The 20,491-nt window shown below is 34.8% G+C and overlaps 1 protein-coding gene across 2 annotated transcripts in view; it reads right to left on the reverse strand.

The window, feature by feature from the left end:
• Window positions 1–18,652, reverse strand: part of LOC136812558 (kinesin-like protein KIF20B) — a 32,118-nt gene extending 13,466 nt beyond the window's left edge. For both annotated transcript variants that reach the window (XM_067069084.1, XM_067069083.1), the window contains exons 1-13: window positions 18,463–18,652; window positions 9,054–9,197; window positions 8,697–8,938; window positions 8,167–8,373; window positions 7,230–7,359; window positions 6,620–6,838; window positions 6,279–6,322; window positions 6,078–6,145; window positions 4,082–4,153; window positions 3,685–3,831; window positions 2,469–2,634; window positions 568–729; window positions 84–223 (exon numbers count right to left, since the gene is read on the reverse strand). In XM_067069084.1, coding sequence (XP_066925185.1) covers window positions 84–223; window positions 568–729; window positions 2,469–2,634; window positions 3,685–3,831; window positions 4,082–4,153; window positions 6,078–6,145; window positions 6,279–6,322; window positions 6,620–6,838; window positions 7,230–7,359; window positions 8,167–8,373; window positions 8,697–8,938; window positions 9,054–9,197; window positions 18,463–18,499 — 1,778 coding nt within the window. In that variant the 5' untranslated portion in view covers window positions 18,500–18,652. The remainder of the gene's footprint in view (window positions 1–83; window positions 224–567; window positions 730–2,468; window positions 2,635–3,684; window positions 3,832–4,081; window positions 4,154–6,077; window positions 6,146–6,278; window positions 6,323–6,619; window positions 6,839–7,229; window positions 7,360–8,166; window positions 8,374–8,696; window positions 8,939–9,053; window positions 9,198–18,462) is intronic.
• Between the last annotated feature and the right edge of the window lie 1,839 nt (window positions 18,653–20,491).

Below are 20,491 nucleotides of genomic sequence, written 5' to 3' on the forward strand. Positions count from 1 at the left end.
CTCCCCCCCCCGTTTATTAGGCAGATGAGAGTAATTCAAGATTTTGATCATCCGTGTTTTACAAGAAGCTACTTGAGACTTACCTGTGAGAAGATTCGATTTCAACCATTAACTCATTCATCTCTTGACATACTTCTTTACGGATATTTCGTTCCAAGTTTGCTTTCTCCACGCGCTCCTTTTTCACTTTGTCGCGTAATTCTGAAACAATGTTTACCAATTCCTAGAAGAACAGAAAATATGAATTGTGAGATTGCCAATAAACCACCAAAAGCTGAATTATGGTACCCTTGAAGTTTTGCTGGGAACCAAAGAAAACTGAAACGGGATGAACTTATAGATGGTGCTATTTTTTAAGTTTTCACAGGGCTATGTACAATATTTTTTTCTGAATCTTCAAATATTCATTAATATTAAATCTGGATTGTCCTCCGAGAAGTACAGAATCACTATCTTTAATTTGTATCCTATCAAAAGTCATGAGCATTTGAAATTTTACTGATACAGTTAACTTGCTAATATATTCTTTCCGAATTTTAAAGAGAGCTTTTAAAAACACTTTCTTACGTTGAAGCTGAATTCAGCTGGATTTTCCAAAGTCCTTTTCTTAGATGTGGCGGGAGTGACAATAGTAAGGGGCGGTCTCTTGTTAGAGGGCGTTGCAGCAGGTGTTTTAGGCATTATGGGTGCTTTCCAAAATTCTGTCGCTCTCTCTGCTTTCATTTTAATCTAAAGAAAAACGTTATTGTTGTTGTTGTCAAAAGCAAGTCTTTTTCGACGTAATACGAGTTACTGTTAGATGAAGCGATAAAAGCTGCTCTAAAAAGCACTAAAAACAACAATAACAAGCAACATGCTGAATGGACCTACCTGATGATGAAAGTTAGTTAGCAATGCGAAAAGAAAAATGAAAAAAATCAGTCAGAAAATATAGCATTTAGCAAAATACACAACACAATAAATTCATCATTGATTGTTGATGGGGGGAGAGAGAAGGGTTGTAGGGAAAAAATAAATAGGAAGTTCTGGTCGCAAAAATCAGTTTTATTGACAATTGAATCATGCTTGATGGTGAGCATTGTTATCAATATGTTTTTGTGTGAAAAACATAAATACAAGGAAAAAAATCAATGAAATGAAATCTGCAAAAACGGGCGGATTTTTCCGGCAACCGGAAAATTTTTTTTCTCAAAAATCGAACTCGCCATTTTTTGAGCATTGCGAATACGCATCTTTCTGCAAAAATCAGAGAAAAAACTGAAAATGAAAAATCGAGAAAGTCAAAAAAGGTTTTTCCGGCATATTTCCGGGCATTTAGGCCGGAAAAAAAATGTTTTCAAAAATCGGGCTCCGTCACATTTAGGTATGTATATGGCATCAGTGGTGCAAAATTTCATAAAATATATAAAGTACAGCTCGAGAAATTCAAGAATACTGTCTTTCCGCGAAAATAGGTTTTTCCGGCGACTTTTAAAATAGTTCCGGCTTCAAATCAATTTTATTGAAAATTGAAACATGCTGCTTGGTGGGCATTGCTATTGATAATGTTTTGAATGAAAAACAAACCAATTATATGGAAAGTCCAATGAAAATCTAGAAAACGGCGATTTCCGGCATATTTCAGGCATTTGCCGGAAAAAAATTTTTTTAAAATCGGACTCGGCCATGTTTGGCATTGTTAATACGCATTGAGCAAAAATCAGAAAAAACTAATGAAAAATCTCGAGAAAATGCAAAAAAACAGTTTTTCCGGCATATTTCCGGCATTTCGGCCGGAATGAATATTCGACAATCGGGCTCCGTCACAATTTAGGTATTGACATTTTGCATCAGTGTGCAAATTCATGAAAAAATATGAAGTAGCTCAGAAATTCAAGAAATACCGTTTTTCCGGCGAAATCGGCTGTTCGGCGATTTTTAGAAGTTCCGGCTTCAAAACAATTTTATTGAAATTGAAACATGCTTGATGGTGGCATTGCTATTAATAATCTTTTTTGAATGAAAAAACAACCATATAGAAAAGTCCAATGAAAATCAAGAAAAACGGCGATTTCCGGCATATTTCCGGCATTTTCGGCCGGAAAAAATTTTTTCTCCGAAATCGGACTAGGCCATGTTTTGGGCATTGTTAATACGCATGTTTGAGCAAAAAATCAGAAAAAACTAATGATGAAATCTCGAGAAAATGCCGAAAAACCAGTTTTTCCGGCATATTTCCGCCATTTTCGGCCGGAAAAAATTTTTTTTCGAAAATCGGGCTCCGTCACATTTTGGGCATTGCCATTTTGCATCATTGTGCAAAAAATTAGAAAAAACTAATGAGCCGATCCCGAGAAAAGCTGGCAACAGACGAACGGACGAACGGACGAACGGACAAGGGTTAATTTAAAGGACTACCTTAGGTAGGTCCAAAAATCGTTAGTCGTATGTTTGAAATCCATCCGAGAGTTTTGAGCTATCATAAGTACCTGTTTAGCAACGGCCGAAAATTTCAAGACATGATACGTTTCATCAAAGACTGACGCACACTGGCTAATGTTAACGATCATCGAGGCTTTTCCTTTCCCCAAGAAAAAGTTTTGAAATAACCGTGTCAATTTGCTTTCACGGAACGGAATAATTGTTTGATGGTTTCTACAAGAGAAAAACAAGAGGTGAATGAAAATTACTCATTGAAAATGTTTTTCAAAGGATTTTAGAATTACAGTGGTGTATGACTTAATCTTCACGTCGTCCCTCACATGACTTAAGGTTTAATCTCAAAATTAATACCTTATGAAATTTAGAGTTTTACTGTGGTGGTCATCTTTGAGATTGAGATTGCCCTTTTTTCATGTACAGGAATAGTCGATGTTTTCATATGACAAAAAGGCCAATCTCAAAGGCAGAACAGGATTGCAAGATTTCCAATTTTCCAAGACACTTATTTTGAGATTGAACCTTTAGTCACGTGAGGGACGACGTGGAAGTTAGTATTTTTCGCTCGTCGGTGAAATATCAATATTGCTTTTGAAAAAGTGCTATTTCCTAGGCTACGTCATATCTTCCTTCGTTTCGAGCTTCAAACTCCTACTCTTCGGGATATGCGCACTGCTCTTGTTTTGAATATTGAATTTCTCCAGATACATCGCATGCACACTAGGGTTTTAACGAAACAATAGAGAGTTTCGAAATCTAAGCCAATCAGCTGTGTTTTAAACATTCTTTTATTTGAAATCTCTATTGATAAAGTTCTTTTGTTAAAAACTTCTATTAAACGCTATTATGTTTAATCCGATTAAAAAGCAAATTCCCGGTGGGGGCCACTAGTGGCCGCATATAGCAGTGCCTATAGACCAAGAGTAATGCCTAAAAGCCTGGAGCTGTATATTATGTAGACTAGCAATTTCCATGCTATAAGGTAAAAGCCAAACTACAACCTCAATCTTAGTATATACGTTTCAAGATTGGCGGTAGTGTTGAAAGCTCTTTTTTAACTTCAGCTCAACAAACAATTGCATTTTGGTTGAAAGTCAGATGGTACAAACTCATGACCTAGAGAAGAATGGCCCGTAAAGTTTGGGAAAAGTTGGCCTGTGAAATATAAATTCTTTAAAGATACCTCTGTGAAAGAGAAATTCTGAAAAGGTTACTGTTCATTCTAAATACTGATGCATCTTAAAATCAAATAATCAGCAAACTTACGGATGTTCTTGGTTGTAACGTAACGTGCTGATACATTTACCAAGAGTCATGATAGATGCATTGATGTTACCAGCTTGCTTCAATAGATCTCCTTCAGCTCCTGTTTTGCAGTAGCGTTCAGAACCAGCCAAGTCAACAATTGAAAGCCTTGAAAAATATAAACACCATTTCATTTCATTAAAGTCTGAACGCGGAGTGAAAAGTCGATTCTTTTTTGAAGAAGTTACAAATTTGAATTAAGTAAGGCCGCTCTTTGTCTCGCCTAACCTTGTTGTTAGATCAAAAGGGACAGCTTCCAAATTAGTTTGCCTTAAAAGTCCTAAGTTTAAAAAAAGGTTTCGAAAATGAAGATTTGGGAGAAAAGAAATGTTTAGAATCAGTTGGAAGAAAAACAGACCTGCTGATCCGTGCAACGTGTGGTTGGCCAACATCCACGATCTTCAAAAGTTTGATGTCAAAAATACAATGACTGAAAGCAAAAACAACAAGCTAGATGCTGAATGGACCTACCTGATGATGAAAGTTAGATAGCAATGCGAGGAGAAAAAAATCAGTCAGAAAATATATCGTTTAGCGAAAATGCATAACGCAATAAAGGATCATTGGTGATGGGGGGAGAGGGAAGGGTGTAGGAAAAATTAATAGAAAGTTCTGTCGCAAAAATCAGTTAGGACAATGAAAAGCTTGATGGGAGTTGTATCAATAATGGTGTGAAGGGAAGAACATAGAAATACAAGGAAAAACGGCAAAGACGGCGATTTCCGGCATTTTTTGAGCATTGCAATACGCATCTTTCTGCAAAAATCAGAAAGCTAAAGATGGAAATTCGAGAAAATGTAAAAAAAACGGTTTTCGGCATGTTGCTCATTTTCGGCCGGAAAAACTATTTTTCGAAAATCGGCTCCGTCACTTTTAGGCTTGTCATTTTGCATCAGTGTGGCAAATTTCATGAAAAATATAAAGTACAGTTCGAGAAATTCAAGAAATAACCGTTTCCGGCGAAAATAGGCTGTTCCGCGATTTTAAAGTCCGGCTTCAAAATCACTTTTTGACAATTAAACCATGCTTGATGGTGGGCATTGTATCAATATTCTTGTGTGAAAAAAAAACGACAAATAAGGAAAAAGTCCGATGAAAATCTGCAAAACGGCGATCCGGATATTTCCGGCATTTCAGCCGGAATAGAATGTTTCTCAAAAGTCGGACTAGGCCATGTTTAGCATTGTTAATACGCATCTTTGTGCAAAAAATCAGAAAAAACTAATGATGAAATCTCGAGAAAATGCCAAAAAACCGGTTTTTCCCGGATATTTCCGGCATTTTCGCCGGAAATACGTTAATTGAAATCCGGCGCGGTCATATTTTAAGGTATTCCCCATTGCATCAGTGTGCAAAAATTCATAAAAATATTAAAACGCTCGAGAAATTCAAGAAAACCTTTTTCCGGCGAAAATAGGCTTCTGGCGATTTTTAAAAAGTTCCGGCTTCAAAAATCACTTTTATTGACATTAAACATGCTGGGTGACATTGCTACAAAACAATGTTTGTGTGAAAAAACAACGAAATATAAGAAAAAGTCCAATGATGAAATCTGCAAAAACGCGATTTCCGGGATATTTCCGCATTTCAGCCGGAAGAATTTTCTCCTCAAAACGACTAATCCATTTTTGGCATTGCTAATACGCATCTTTGTGCAAAAAATCAGAAAAAACTAATGATGAAATCTCGAGAAAATGCCAAAAAACCGGTTTTTCCGGCATATTTCCGGTATTTTCGGCCGGAAATGAATTTTTTTCGAAAATCGGGCTCCGTCACATTTTGGGCATTACCATTTTGCATCTTTGTGCCAAAAATTAGGAAAAACTAATGAGCCAATCCCGAGAAAAGCTAGTAACGAACGGACGAACGGACGAACGGACGAACGAACGAACAGAGGTTAATTTATAGGACCTACAGCCCACCGGGGTAGGTCCAAAAAGTATGTGAAATTGAGAAGATATCGAAATTTTATTTCAAAAGAACATTTCCCAAAATTTTGTCTGAGGACAGGTTGATGAGAAAATGAGAAAGCATTTTGTGTTATTATATTATTAACACTTAACCGTTCGGCTTCAATGGTTATTTATTTACAAGAAAAGATCATTTTGAAGAAGATTATTTAAACTTTCGCCGTAAAGAATTCATGATAATCAAGACTTAATGTTTTTTACAGAAATACCCCGGTTTTATCCAGTAGTGGCAAATTTAAACTAGACAAAAGTTGTATAAAATTTACCACTACTGGCAAAAACCGGGGTCTTTCCGTAGAAAACATTACGCCATGAATATCATGAATTGTGAAGATAAAAACTGGAAATCCCAGACAATAAAAAGGTTAGCATTGCCATGAATACCTTCTACTAGACTGTTGGTTTAGTTTAGTTGCTGCCATATGACGGTTGTTTTGGCCTAATCGAAGGACCTAAAGTAGAGATATTACAGAAAAATTGTTAATAAACAGACAAATTGGTTGAATATCTAACATGGCAAGAACAATAATATATAATATATAATATAATATAGTTATAATGACACAATTATAACGCAACAATTACCTTATAAGCCTCATCTGATGACGTGACAAAGATTGTCTTCAGCCCTAGAAAATTCAATATCATCATGTGATTTGGTTGAAAGCATGCTCAAATAAAAGCTAATAAAACCAAACAAAGATTATGTTATTGTTATGGATTCATGGTGTAAATTACAAACGACAGAACAAACATAATAGACCAATGACTTCTCACAGGAATTCATTTAATTATAAGATTAGGTAAAAGAATTCTCGAAAGTCGAATTCTCAAATATTTTTCACTGAAGATTGCCATCCTGTATTGCATGAAACTTCGAGTATGAAATTGACCCATGTTTTTTACTCACACTAGAATTCTCATACCTTTAACATAGGGCTTGCCATTTCTATCATCTCCCAGCTTCAAAGCAGGTCGTTTTCTACCTTTGCCAATTGGCGTCAGATCCAGAAGATCATAGATAAGTTCATTATAAATCTCCATAAAAGAAACCCATACACCAAATTTGACATTGCCTTGTTGTTCGACACTGATTTCTGTAGCATCCATGACCCGTGCACGTATTTCTTCAGCAAGTTCAGCCTCTGTGAAAGTAACAATAAGTTATAGGATCTTTCACCTGGCAGCGATCATAGTGCAGTGGTAGAGCATCCGGCTACGGTGCGCAAGGTTGTGGGTTTAACCCCCAGCCGGGTCATACCAAAGATTTCCAAAATTGTACTTGATGCCCCTCTGCTTGATGCTCAGCAATTAAGAGAAGGATCACGGGTAAGTGGAGCAATCCAGGGAGAAAGAGTGGCGCCCTCCCCTACCTTCAGGTAGATAGCTATCGAAAGAGGAGCCTTCGTGTCGCCTCCGACTGCGGTCGCAGACTTACTTACTTCACCTGTTTTTTTGAAAATATTCGTTGAAAAATCTCTTTTTCAAAGGCTTACAAAGAACTGGGATAAAACAAACAAAACAAAAAATACAAACCATCGATAGCAGATTGCTTTGATGACGAAATCATTGAGATGTTTGACAGAATGGTTGAATTTGCAGAACTGCTGGCTGACCCACAACCACTTTTACTTGTGCTGTTCAGCAACTTGGATAATTTCAAGTTCTATCATGAAGAAAGTACGTTAATTAATGAAAGAAACTGAATGAAAGGTTGTTTCGAGTTAAATGAAAACTTGTAATAATTGAGTTGATATTACCCGGAAGGATTCTGTGACTTTAGCAAATAATTTGTAGGAAATGGTAAAAAAATAAACATAACGTGAAGCATAAGCTGAAATGTAAAAATATTTTTGCAGCTTTTCTAAAACGCTGACCTTTTTAGGGTTACTTTTAAAGCTGTTTTAGCTTTCTTAGACCAAAGACTGAAATCTTTTGAGCCGAATCAATGTTCCGAACTTAAAAATTCGAAATTTCCAAGAACCTGAAGAAAATCAACAAAACGAAGTCAAAGCAGGTCTAAGCACATAAATTAAGACTGAAAATGAGATTTTGCTAAGCATACTGAGCTTCGACCTGATTTTCCTGTATGCATATAAAAAAAGAGTGTAGTGAAACAGTCACAAAAGTACATGATTGAACTAAGATGACAAAACAGGTGACGGCTATGTGCAAAGCAAAAAATTAGGGTACACTTGTTCCCTTTTGATGAAAATCAATCAAAATTTGGGGAAAAATCGCTTAATATTATGGCAAAAATCTCTCAAGAGCCTCAAAAAGGGCATAAAATTTGTCTAGCAAAGGGTCCATTTAAGATTTTTGGCTAAGGATGTCACCTCATGGCAAACACCTTTCCCCAACTGGGAAGATGTCTAACTAATTTTTTTGTAATTAAATTGTGAATATTCAACCGAAAAATCTTTGGCAAAGCAAAGAAAGTATCTTTATCACGAGAAAAATAATCTCTCCAAACCTCCTTTTCCTGACCAGCGCTCAAAACTGATTTTCTGACAAGTTCTTCAATCTGTTCTTCATCCTCTGTCAATGAAACGACTGATTGGCAATGTTTTGGTTTTAAATTGGGTCTTGTGTACAGTTTCTTAGAAATGCTGTTGAAAATGACATCCAAAGCACGTGGTAAGACGCCTCCATCATTTGGATTGCCTTGAATGGTGTATGTCTATGAAAAAAAGGAAATAAACTCTCGGGTATTCATTATTCATAAAACTCCTATCAATCTATCAGTCTGGTTTATAATTAAAAACGGTGTTGGAATTATATGGGAAATTTCTTAAATGACAATGGTATATTTAAGTGCTCTTGAGAAAAGTTTAAGACCCATTGTATTTAAGTGAAAAAGTTAACATATTAAATGAGCTAGTTTAGCTGCTAAAAGTAGTTTGTACTACATTGCAGAGAAGTTATTAAAGTACTCTTTCTCATTTAATGAAATAAAAAGAGAGATAGACAGTGACAATTAGACTTTTTAAATATACAACAAACCTTTCCTGAATTAGTGACACCATAGGTGAAAACTAAACCATTTTGCCCATCCAAAATATCTTTTGCAAATGGCAACATAATCTCGTCAAATAGTTCTTTCTGTTGTGTTTTCTGGTCAAATACACGACTGAATGAAAATTCATGTGTCTGGTCAGCTAGCCCTCTGATACTTGATTTAAATTGAAAAGAATCTTGAGGGGCACGTAATTCCACTTTTCCATTTTCTTTTAGAACAACACAGCCTGATAAAATAAAGGAAGTTCTTTATAATTCACAGTAGAAAATTCTGTAAATTCATGTTGGTCATTTTGAGCATTTTTACCACACCTAACATTAATAAAAACCAACATAACATACCACGATTCTCTTTTTGATTCAAATCTTTGTCTGTGAATGGTTTGATACGTAGAACAACTTGCATTGGCTCTTTCTTTGCAGGTTGAATTGGTGCTGGCTTTGCAAAGTTCTTGTCTTTCTCATCATCATTTACCTTTTCAAAAGCTGAAAATGGGAGGAAAATTGATCAACATAATAACAAATCTTTATCAGTGCTAAATGCAGTGGCTAAAATTACTGTCAGCTACCTAATAATAAGTGGTGTCCCCGAAAAGCTTTATCTTAATGTTATTAATACTGTGTTAGCCAAAAAAATACAACCTTTCTGGAGTATACCATATTACTTTGAATATTATAAACAAAATTAAATTCTTTGTTTTTAGAAGGGTGGATTTTTTTCAAGGTGGACTTTAAAAGAAATAAGATAAGAGAGAGAGGGTGTTTAGACCAAACAAAAAATTCTTGTTTGCTTTTTTCTAATGGCCCCCAAAACGTAGGTTTCAATTTTAGCAATTTCTCGAGACCTCTTTAAAATATGAACAAAAAATTTTGACCATAGTTTGGAAATGTAATTTAGACTGATTTAGAGGGTTTTGGGCACAAATTTGTTTGATAAACTTTTAGAGTATACCCCTGGTTGTTAGAACGCAGGTTTGGTCCCTAAAACGTAGATGTAGTTAAAATCAAATTATGAATGCCATTGGTAATTAGAGGGAGAAACCTGTGAACAGATGGCTCGAAAAATTAAATCTAGCGGGAATTTAATTTGAGAGTTGAAGAAGAATTTTTTTCCAATAAAGGCCATTAAAGAAAAAAAACCTGGCTTATAAGGCCTGAAATAGCACACATTTGTGACTCCGCAAGCTATTTGGAGTGCACAAGTCAGATCTGTTTAATTACCTTTCCTCTTTGTCTTCTATTGGACTGGTCCTTTTACCGCTAAGCCATTCAAATAACAAAAGCGGCTGATGCCGCTAAAAGGACCTTAGAACGGTCAAATGCCCAGTCCGCTTCGTTCCGGGATTTAGGGATAGAAACTTATCGATAGGGATAACAAAATTTGCAATAGAAAATTTGCCTGAATTAGCGATAAATCTTTATTGATACAACTTTACAAGTCATTAGTGTCATTAGTCACATAGTGTTTTTAAGTGTCTGAATTTTTACAAACAAAATGTCTAAGGAGATAGTAGGTGGTTGCATGAGTACGGTAACAGAGTTTTTAAGAAACAGAACACCCCACAATCGCCACAACTTTTGTTTAGCTGATCCGTTTGTAACATCAAAGAGCTTCTCTAAAGCATTGTTGTTTTGTTAATAAATTCCCCTAAAGTTTCTAATGCACACTTTTATCAACTTGTTTTTCTTTGTAAGTTTTAACAATGATAGTCCAACAAATGTCAATTAATTTTCTATATTTATTTCACAAGCATCTCACATGCTTATTTTTATCAACTTGCTTTCTTTGTAATTAAATTTTCACGGGCATTGAGCTCTTATCGATACAAGCCAGCCTATCGATAAAATTGATCAAGCTATGGGTAATTTTACTATTGATTCACCTTTTTAACTTATTTTAATCATGCATCAGGCTCATATCGTATCGAAAAGATTTTAAAATGTTAAATGTTATTGATGTCTCCTCGATTCTTTTTGAAAAAAGATTGTACTTTCAAAGATTGAGTAGTTTTTTAGAATCGAACTTTCGATCGCTCCAGACGATTTTGATTTGGTTTTGTCAGCAATACTGTAATAAGGCTAATTTGTTTTTTTAGAATATTAAAAACAAATAATAAGGTTTTTGGGTCATTGGAATCAGTGAAACATGATCTTTTTCATATTGCACAAATAGTTGACCTTAAAGCAAATCAATCAAATGTGCCAAATAGTTGTTTTGGTGAACGCGACGGTCTTTTGAAGAACTTATTATCAGCTACCTAGATACAAGATAATTTATCATGTTTTTATTGGCTGAGGGACAGGGGATTGGTAGTAAAATCTCAGACATATATGAGTAGTAAAATTCGATTGTCAAATCGATCGAAGTCAATCGAAGTCGATCGAGGTGATCGGTCGAATCAATCGAAGTCGATCGAAGCAGATCGAAGTGATAGTTGAATCTCTTTATGATCGACTTCGATTGACTTCAATTGATTTGACAATCGAATTTTACGATTGACATCCCCTGGTTATTTGACACCCACACGATAAGTAGGCCCACTTTGCCTTGTTTAGTTTTGTTTTCAACTGGTTTTTGTTGGAAATGCAGATAGCAAAATCGAGTCATATGTAAACAAATTTACAACGAGGTTTTGTTATCTCTTTCTGGCTGTGTTTCGGCATCAATGCAGGATCTTTTAACATAATTATTTTAGAACTTTTCATCTTATTGAGCAACGAAAAATTGAAATAAATCACTTTTAAAAATCCGAAAAACCTTTTTCTTGATGCAATTTTACAATTTTCAAACACCTCCGACATCTTTGCCCTTATAAGGACAACACATTTTGCTGATTCAGCATTTCATCGTTGAAAAATTGCCGTTTTTGGCAATAATTGTCGAAAAGTTTAAGTTTTTATCTTAAACACCCGACTGATAACCAGACGGTAGCTATCAACCGAACAAAAATACACCTTTCCTGTAATTCAAACTTCTCAGAAATGGCCCAGGAAAACGTGCGCTCCACCGTTGTGTATAAAATTGATTGGGAGGTAAACGATTTTTGCCTGCGAGGCAGGGCCAGGGGTTAGGGTAAGTGGGTTTTCAGCTTCTAACTTTTGATAGCGATGTTCTTTTGGCAAAGAATTTTCAGGGTGGTATAATATCATGAATAGATTGAACATACTAAAATTTGAGGGAATTTTGTTTGACAGAACTTAAGAAAAGCTCAGAAAACCAACTTTCCCTAAGGAAATGCAGGCAAAAACGGATTTGTTTACCTCCAGAGACCAAACAATGGAGAGCATCAAAATAATGCGCGCATTAGTTTTACGAATTACGGAAAAGGTGTATTGCAATCAAACCAATCGAACGTAATCGAACGCGATCAAATAATTGAGATTTGATACCTTTAGCCTTTCCATTCGCCATCTTGTATGCAAAAATTAGAGGAACGAATTAAACCGTGGTTGGATTTAGTTGGAAAATATGCAAAACATATGCAAGTTTACATAAAGATTAAAAAGACAACAAAGCATCTTGTAAAGAAATATTATAATCATTAGAACAATAAAAGATGGAATTTTTTAATCCAAAAAGAAATATTTACAGAACAACCAGGGGGGGTGAAGTACCGTGGTGGTGTGCCATATGAATTGGATAAAATCACTTAGTACTCAGATGTACTAACTGCAAAAAAGGGTGGTCCCCTGCTAAAAATTTGCCAAATTTTGGTACTAACTGTGTAAAAAATTGATTTTGTGAGAAAATTTAAAAAAAAGACCATATTTTACCAAAAAAAATTTTGGGAAGTAGATTTTTTTTTCAAATTTTCGAAATTCTTTTTTTAAATCTTAAAAACAATTTGCTGGTTTCAATAGAAATTTGATTTTCTAAAATGTTGTTTTTTCCTATTGAAAGCTATGGAAAATTGAATCATTTTTAAGATATTAAATTTTATTTTATTTGATTTTATTGAATTTATGAAGGTCAAAAGCCTTTTTCAAGGCTAAATTCAGTTAGTACTAACTGTACTAAGTGTAACAAGGTGGTGGTGTTACTAACTTCTTCCGAGAAAGGCATGATGTCTTGTACTAACTGCTTCACCCCCCTGGAACAACAAGCCTTTTAGAAATTAGTTCTTAAAGGGATAATCCAATACTAGAACAAAAGACGCTAGCAAATAAACTTGTTTCATTTTATCCAGCAAACTGAAAAAAGATTCACGGAAAGTTTGTGCGGGAATTGCGAGAGAAATGAAGTTGAGATAGACTAGCACCAGAAGCTTCGAAGCTTTCAAAATGGAAGCGAAATAATTTGATCAGTGAAATGTTTATATTTTTACCACTGATTTTTAAAATATACTTTTAGGTGTCTATAACATGTTAATATTATCAAAATCATAAAGTGTTTTTATTCAATTATTTTTGTGCAAAGTTTCAATATTTATTTTTCTATGATGCTGAAGATACAAGAAAAAATTTAATATCAAGGTTGAATTCTTTTGCTAACCAATTTATACAAAACTATCTCTTCTCTTGCTTCTTTCAGTTAAATAACAATGTAGTCAATTTTGAACACTCAAGAGGAGAAAGAGATTTCTATTTTCTCTCGAAAGTGTGCATATGGATCTGGGGGTGAAATGAAACTCATCAGCAAGACAAGAAATACTTGTTCATCTCTCGAAAGTGTGCATATATGGATCTGAGAAGTGAATGAAACTCATCAAGACAAGAAAGCTGTTCAAAGAAGATTTTCATGGTTCGTACTTCAAAATATGGGACATTTTTGTTCATGCAATGACTTGAAAAATCAACTCTGGAGACTGTAGTCTACATAACTTCAAAATACTTTGATAGAATCATGGAACGCGGATATTATTTTCTTGATAAAAGCACTGTATCATGAGATTTTACACGAACCAAATAAAATGAAGTGAAAAGTAACTCTACGATGAACAAAAAACTCGTTCTGAGCATCATATTGTACTGATTTGGAATTTTATGAAATAATGTTGAGGAAGTAGCAGTAGGACACATTGATTTGATTATATTTTAAATCCTGTAACTATCATTGAAAATAAAGATCAAACCATTGATCAAGGGACTTTGTCTTCTTGTGCTTCTGGCATGGTTCGACTCTGAAGCTACATATCTATGCACCCTTTTTGAAAGTCCTCGTACATGCTATGATTTGGGAATAGTTGAACATATTTTTCATGTACCAGTTTGTTTCGTGATGGATGGACATAGCTGCATTTTTTACAGTGGTATGGATATGCTGCTGTAAGAAGAACTGTTTACATTTTATTTACGTTGTTAACTTGAGTGAATGTGGAATATTGTGACTGATGTTGTATGAAGTGACGATAAATACATATACTCAATGAAAACATTTTAAGATATTAAAAACATTTTCTGCTAAAAAATTAAGTATTTTTTCACCAACAGTTTTGATAAAATTTTATTTACTACGTTTTATGCTTTATTTACTATTTGTTATTTTGTTCATCTGCTCTTAATGAAACACAAAGAACACAGGAAAACAACAAAGAACTGTTTATATCTTCTCATCTCACAATCTCTTTGTGTATAGAAAAACTCTTGTGTAGTATTTACATTTGTGAATCAATTTTGGCATAGCAAAACAGAAAATTTCCTTCATATAAGTATGATACAAGACAGAAGAAATTACACGAAAGATTTTTCATTCCCCTCCCAACTTCGAACTTTTTTATGTCGCAAAGTATTTTTCGGTTTGTTTAGATTACGAAAACGAAAGTGAAAATCCCGTTCGACCAATCAAATTGTAAATTTTTATCGCTCTCGACCAATCAAATTCCAGACACGTGACCATAATATTTTGATTTGCGTAGTATTGGATTATCCCTTTAAAGACATAGCAAATTCTGTATCCATGCCATTAAAAAAATCTACGACGTCGCACATTCTTTCTTGTGCATGAAAATATTAAAACCCCTGTTTTGATATACAAGTTCAAGCCCAACACTTTAGTAAAAGCCGCTGTAAATCAGGGGGTTCAGATCAATGTTTTAAATTGATCATTTGGCGGTTCTATTCCCAGGAGAATAATTTACCGTCAGCTGAATAAGGATTTTTTTTCTACCTGCGGGTGAAGTGCTTGTTCTAAGAGATGAGTGAAATCTGTTGAATTTGATTATTTTCAACCTTCCGCGAGATCGGAAATTAGACAAGAGTAAAAGACGGGAGCGTTTTAGTATGTAATATTAATTCATTATTTTTTAAATTTTTTTTTGCGAATGCAAAATGGATTTTTGATTTTTGAATTAAGGAAACATAATGTAATATATTATATTTGATTGTCAATGCCAAAAGATATTTCTTTACTTTACGAATAATTTGCTGTGTTGCTTCACCACTTACCCCCAGATTGTTTTAGTAGACACTTCAGTCACATGAATAAAAACATGCGTATACATTATCAGTGAAAAAATGTCAGGGGAAAGTGACAAAAATTTTGAGGGGATAGCAAAATTTTTCCCCAACATTTTATCACCCAACCAAAACTTGTACCCCATTTTTTTATCCCCGACCAAAACATTTAAATCTACCCGAAATTTTATACTGCAACCAAAATTTAAATCTAGGTTTTTTGCACCTTTATTTACCAAAATTAGTGCTTTAAACATCGAATTACAAGATCAAATTTTGAGTTAGTGAAACCATTTCTTTTGGACAATTTAGTCGGGTGAAAGTGACGAATTTGAAATTTTAATCTGGGAAAAGTGACGAAAATGCCTTTAGGTGATAAAATTTTTCCCGACGAAAAAAAACCCAACTAAACAGGACTAAATAAAACTCTGACATTTTTTCCCCCGATAAGGTATGTTGAACCCAACTGACCAAAATTGAAATTTACATAAAATATTGTGGAAGTGAACTCTTAAGACTAATGTAAAATTGGGAAATCAAAAAGACAACTTTTGGAAGGATGTTGAGTTTTGTTTATATGGCACTTTGTGATGGACTGTCAATTGAGATTCGATTACGTTCGACAATAGACCTTTTCGCCATTCCATCCACCATATTGAATTGTATGCAAAAACTATGGTGGCCAATTTCCGTGGTGAGATTTCATTGAAAAATGTGCAAAACCTATGCAAAAAGAAAGTATTACCGCCAACTGCTCTAGCTTGGGACGATTGGTCGAAACATGGGACTGGTTGATATCTGGTCTGTATTTTCACTTATTGCTAAATCTCTTTGACAACAAATTTGTTTCAATAACTCCACCAAGTTTATCAAAAATACTTCCTTGTTCCTCTTAGAGTGCACAGACACTCGCGTGTCTTCCACAACTGATTTTTTTCATATCTCGATTTAAAAGCCTACTCGGTGCGAAAGAGAAATCGTGTATTTTTTAATACGCCATCCAGGCCGTTCATTAACCCAAATGAAATGACTTTAGAGGTTTGGTGAAATGGTGGCCAAATTGCTGTCATGTTTTGTCAGATAGTCCCAAGTTAGAGCAGTTGACGGTAATGTAAAACTTACATGCATAATTGGCATTATATCAAAGTGTAATCTTGTAAAAGAAAGATTAAATTTGCTTCTTTTGAAAACTAAAAATAATCAAATTCACTCATCTCTTAGAACAAGCACTTCAAAAAACCATAACATTAGACATAAACTCAAACTGAAAAATCACCCGCAGGTAGAAAAAACATCCTTATTTGGCTGACGGTAAATTATTCTCCTGGGAATAGAACCGCCAAATGAACAATTTAAAACCTTGATCTGAACCCCCTGATTTACAGCGGCTTTTACTAAAGTGTTGGGCTTGAACTTGTATATCAAAACGGGGGTTTTAATATTTTCATGCACAGGAAAGAATGTGCGACGTCGTAGAATTTTTTAATGGCATGAAAACAGAATTTGCTATGTCTTTAAGAACAAATTTCTAAAAGACTTGTTGTTCTGTAAATATTTCTTTTTGGATTAAAAAATTCCATCTTTTATTGTTCTAATGATTATAATATTTCTTTACAGGATGCTTTGTTGTCTTTTTAATCTTTGTGTAAACTTGCATATGTTTTGCATATTTTCCAACTAAATCCAACCAAGGCTTTTTCGTTCCTCTAATTTTTGCATACAATTCAAGATGGCGGATGGAAAGGCAAAAAGGTCTATCGAATCTCAATTATTTGATCGCGTTCGATTGCGTTCGATTGGTTCGATTGCAATACACCTTTTCTGTAATTCGTAAAACTAATGCGCGCGCATTATTTTGATGCTCTCCATCGTTTGGTCTCTGGAGGTAAACAAATCTGTTTTTGCCTGCGTTTCCTTAGGGAAAGTTAGTTTTCTGAGCTTTTCTTAAGTTCTGTCAAACAAAATTCCCTCAAATTTTAGTATGTTTATTCTATTCATAATATTGTACCACCCTGAAAATTCTTAGCCAAAAGAAGATAGCTATCAAAAGTTAGAAGCTGAAAACCCACTTTCCCTAATCCCTGGCCCTGAAATGCCCAAAAACGCGTTTGTTTACCTCCCAATCAACTTTATACACAACAGTGGAGCGCACGTTTTCCCGGGCGGGCCATTTCTGAGAAGTTTGAATTTCGGGAAAGGTATATTTTTGTTCGGTTGATAGCTACCGTCTGGTTATCAGTCGGGTGTTTAAGATAAAAACTGCAATTATTGCTCTTTTCGACAATTATTGCCGAAAACGGTAATTTTTTCAACGATGAAATGCTGAATCAGCAAAATGTGTTGTCAGAGGTGTTTGAAAATTGTAAAATTGCATCGAGAAAAAGGTTTTTTCAATTTTTCGTTGGTCAATAACATGAAAAGTTCTAATATAATATGTTAAAAGATCCTGCATCGCTGCCAAAACACAGCCAGAAAGAGATAACAAAACCCTCGTTGTAAATTTATCTACATATGACTCGATTTTGCTATCTGCATTTCCAACAAAAACCAGTTGAAAACAAAACTAAACAAGGCACAGCGGGCCTACTTATCGCGAGGGTGTCAAATACCACGTGTTCAATAATATATAAAATCAACATTTATTTCCAAAAGCAAAAACTGCAATAATTGCCGAAAACGGCAATTTTCATTTATTTACTTTTTTATTTTTCTGCTGATTCAGCATTTCATCATTGAAAAAGTTGCTGTTTTCGGCAATAATTGCCGAAAAGAGCAATAATTGCAGCTTTTATCTTAAACACCCAACTGGTTATTGGGCCATTCCAGAATTTGTCTGTAACAGGGGGGCGGACGACACAGGATTTCCGAGGGCTAAAGTTTTCACCGAAATTCGAAATTTCCAAGGGGAGAGAAGAAAATGTATGAATTTCCAAGGCAATTGAATTAAAAAAGGCAAAAAAGAGTGGAATTTCCGATGCATTTTGCAAATGTATATACATGGATTTTTATTGGAATTTCTGCCACTGGAAAAGAAAAATTATTTCCAAGGCTAGAAAAAATTAAAAAATGCACGTCGTCCGACGGGGGGTAACAAAAATTTTCTGGAATGGCCCATTGTCAATGATGACACAGTGTGGTTATTAATTTTGTTATAGATCTGACAAATTGATGTTTGTAAGTGCACGATTCCCATTGAAGAATCATATTCTAGTTTTCATGTTATTAGATGCTGTTTTAGAGCTAGCCTGTCGGTTTCCATATATATACTCTTCTTCCTGCTAGCGGGCTCTTCTCATGCTACAATCTTTGCACAATTTGCAGGGTTTAGAATGACAAAAGAAAAGAAAAACAATCTTACTTTCAAAAAGATTCTTTGATAGGTTATCTTTCTCCATTGTGATTCATCAGTATGAGGTTTTATCCAAAAGTTTCCAGCTTGTTTTCTGTTTATGTTTTCCTTTTTCGTAAAATAAAAACTGCAAAATCAAAAATGAAACCAAATATTTGAAAACTCAAACATGTTGCGCCGGTTTGGCGCTTTTTCCTCCTTGGTCACACTACACAATGATGTTTGTTTTTTATTTTCAAAGAAGTGAGTGAAACCCACAGATCTGTAAAGCCCGAAGGGCTAGGGCACTAAAATATGCAATTTCACCGGTTTGAGAGATGTGAAATAGCGTTTGCCTCCTACTTTTTTGGATCTCGCGCTCCGAAAACAATTAAAATGCTAGATCCTATCCATCGGCACGAAATTTAAAAAGTCAAATTTTTGCTTCACTTTTTTTTGCTGGAGAAAGCTTAAAGTTGCCTATCTAGCCCTTCGGGCTTTACGTGAAACCACGGTCTTTGTTTTTATTAGAATTAACAAGAACTTGCCCACTCTTGCCCTAGTCCGTGTTACAGTCTGTGTGTTATGCTCTTTTCGGCTATATAAAAACTTTGGCCAAAACTTTTTTACAAACCCTAGTCATACACTCGTTTTTTATAAGAACTAGTAAATTTTATGTCCAAAATAAGTCAAATTTGGTATCTAATTACCATCGGTGCACGCATATTTCAATGCCAAATAATGCCGAAAATGCCTCTTTTTACGTACACGTTTTTTATAAGAACAAACTATATAAGAACATCTTCGAGGTCCAAATTGTTAAGAATATTTAAAGGCTTTGTAGACCCTAGAACACCCAATTTCTTAGGAAAATGGACAAAAATACTCAAAAACTGGTGAAATAAGAACATTTTAAGAACATTTTTAGGCTTAAAACTCAAAAAGTTAAGAATATCCGAAGTCTTCAAAAAATTTGGATGTTCTTATAAAAAACCCGTGTATTTTGGTTACTTTCTCGGTTCATGCTATTGCTAAGTTTCAGAGCTAGGTTGCTAAACCCAAGTTGCTTAAATTCAGGCTCAGCACTGTTCTAATTTTTTGGCGATTTTGAGCCCTGCCTAGTAAAAGTAATGGGGTCGTTTAGCATAATTTACGGGAAAACAATAAGATCTAGCTGAAACTTTCTCCAGACCTTCTCTATAGGATGGTTATGCCTCAGGAAAAATTCCCCTAAAATCCCACTGGTGGAACATCCCTTTCTTAAGACATTTCTTTTTTTCCCCAGGCAAAACCCTAAGGGCGAAATTTTTTGAAAATTTCAAACTCATTTTCAGACATTATCAAGTATACCACCATTCGAAAGCTCTCGAAAAACTATATAGAAGACTTTTAAACGGGTATAGCCGATTTCATTACCTAACTCAAGATAATTCACGCAGAAGATGCTATTTATAGTCAATTTAGACCAAAATGTGTGCAAAATGTGGCGAAAAGTCGAACTTGCGCATGAAATATCTCGAGTTAGGTAAGAAATCAGCTATGACCGTTTAAAAGTCTTCTATATAGATTTTCGAGAGCTTTCGAATGGTATACATGATATTGTCTGGAAATAAGTTTGAAATTTTCAAAAAATTACGCCCTTAGGGTTTTGCCTGGGGAAAATAGAAATGTCCCAAAAAAGGGATGTTCCACCAGTGGGATTTTAGGGGAATTTTTCCTGAGATATAAGCATCCTATAGAGAAGGTCTGGAGAAAGTTTCAGCTGGATCATATTTTTTTCCTACAAACAGCCTGTATTTTTGTAACACGACCAAACTAAAGTTAATATTTAACCAAATATCTAAAAGGAGGCACCACCATTGTTGGAGACGACAGGATGGAAATTATTTGAAAAATGACTCCTTTTGATTGGCTAAGGGTGGCAAATACTTTTCATAGACACATAAATTCGAGCAAGGGAAAGATCTTAGGGGTATCGTCCGTACTTTCTTAGATATTGCTCTTGAGAATAAGAAGATATACAACTAAAAGAGTAAACTCGTTTGAAAGATAATTTTAA

Source organism: Clytia hemisphaerica, unplaced genomic scaffold, assembly GCF_902728285.1.
Source record: "Clytia hemisphaerica strain Z4C2 unplaced genomic scaffold, Clytia hemisphaerica genome assembly, whole genome shotgun sequence".
Classification (NCBI taxonomy): Eukaryota; Metazoa; Cnidaria; class Hydrozoa; order Leptothecata; family Clytiidae; genus Clytia; species Clytia hemisphaerica.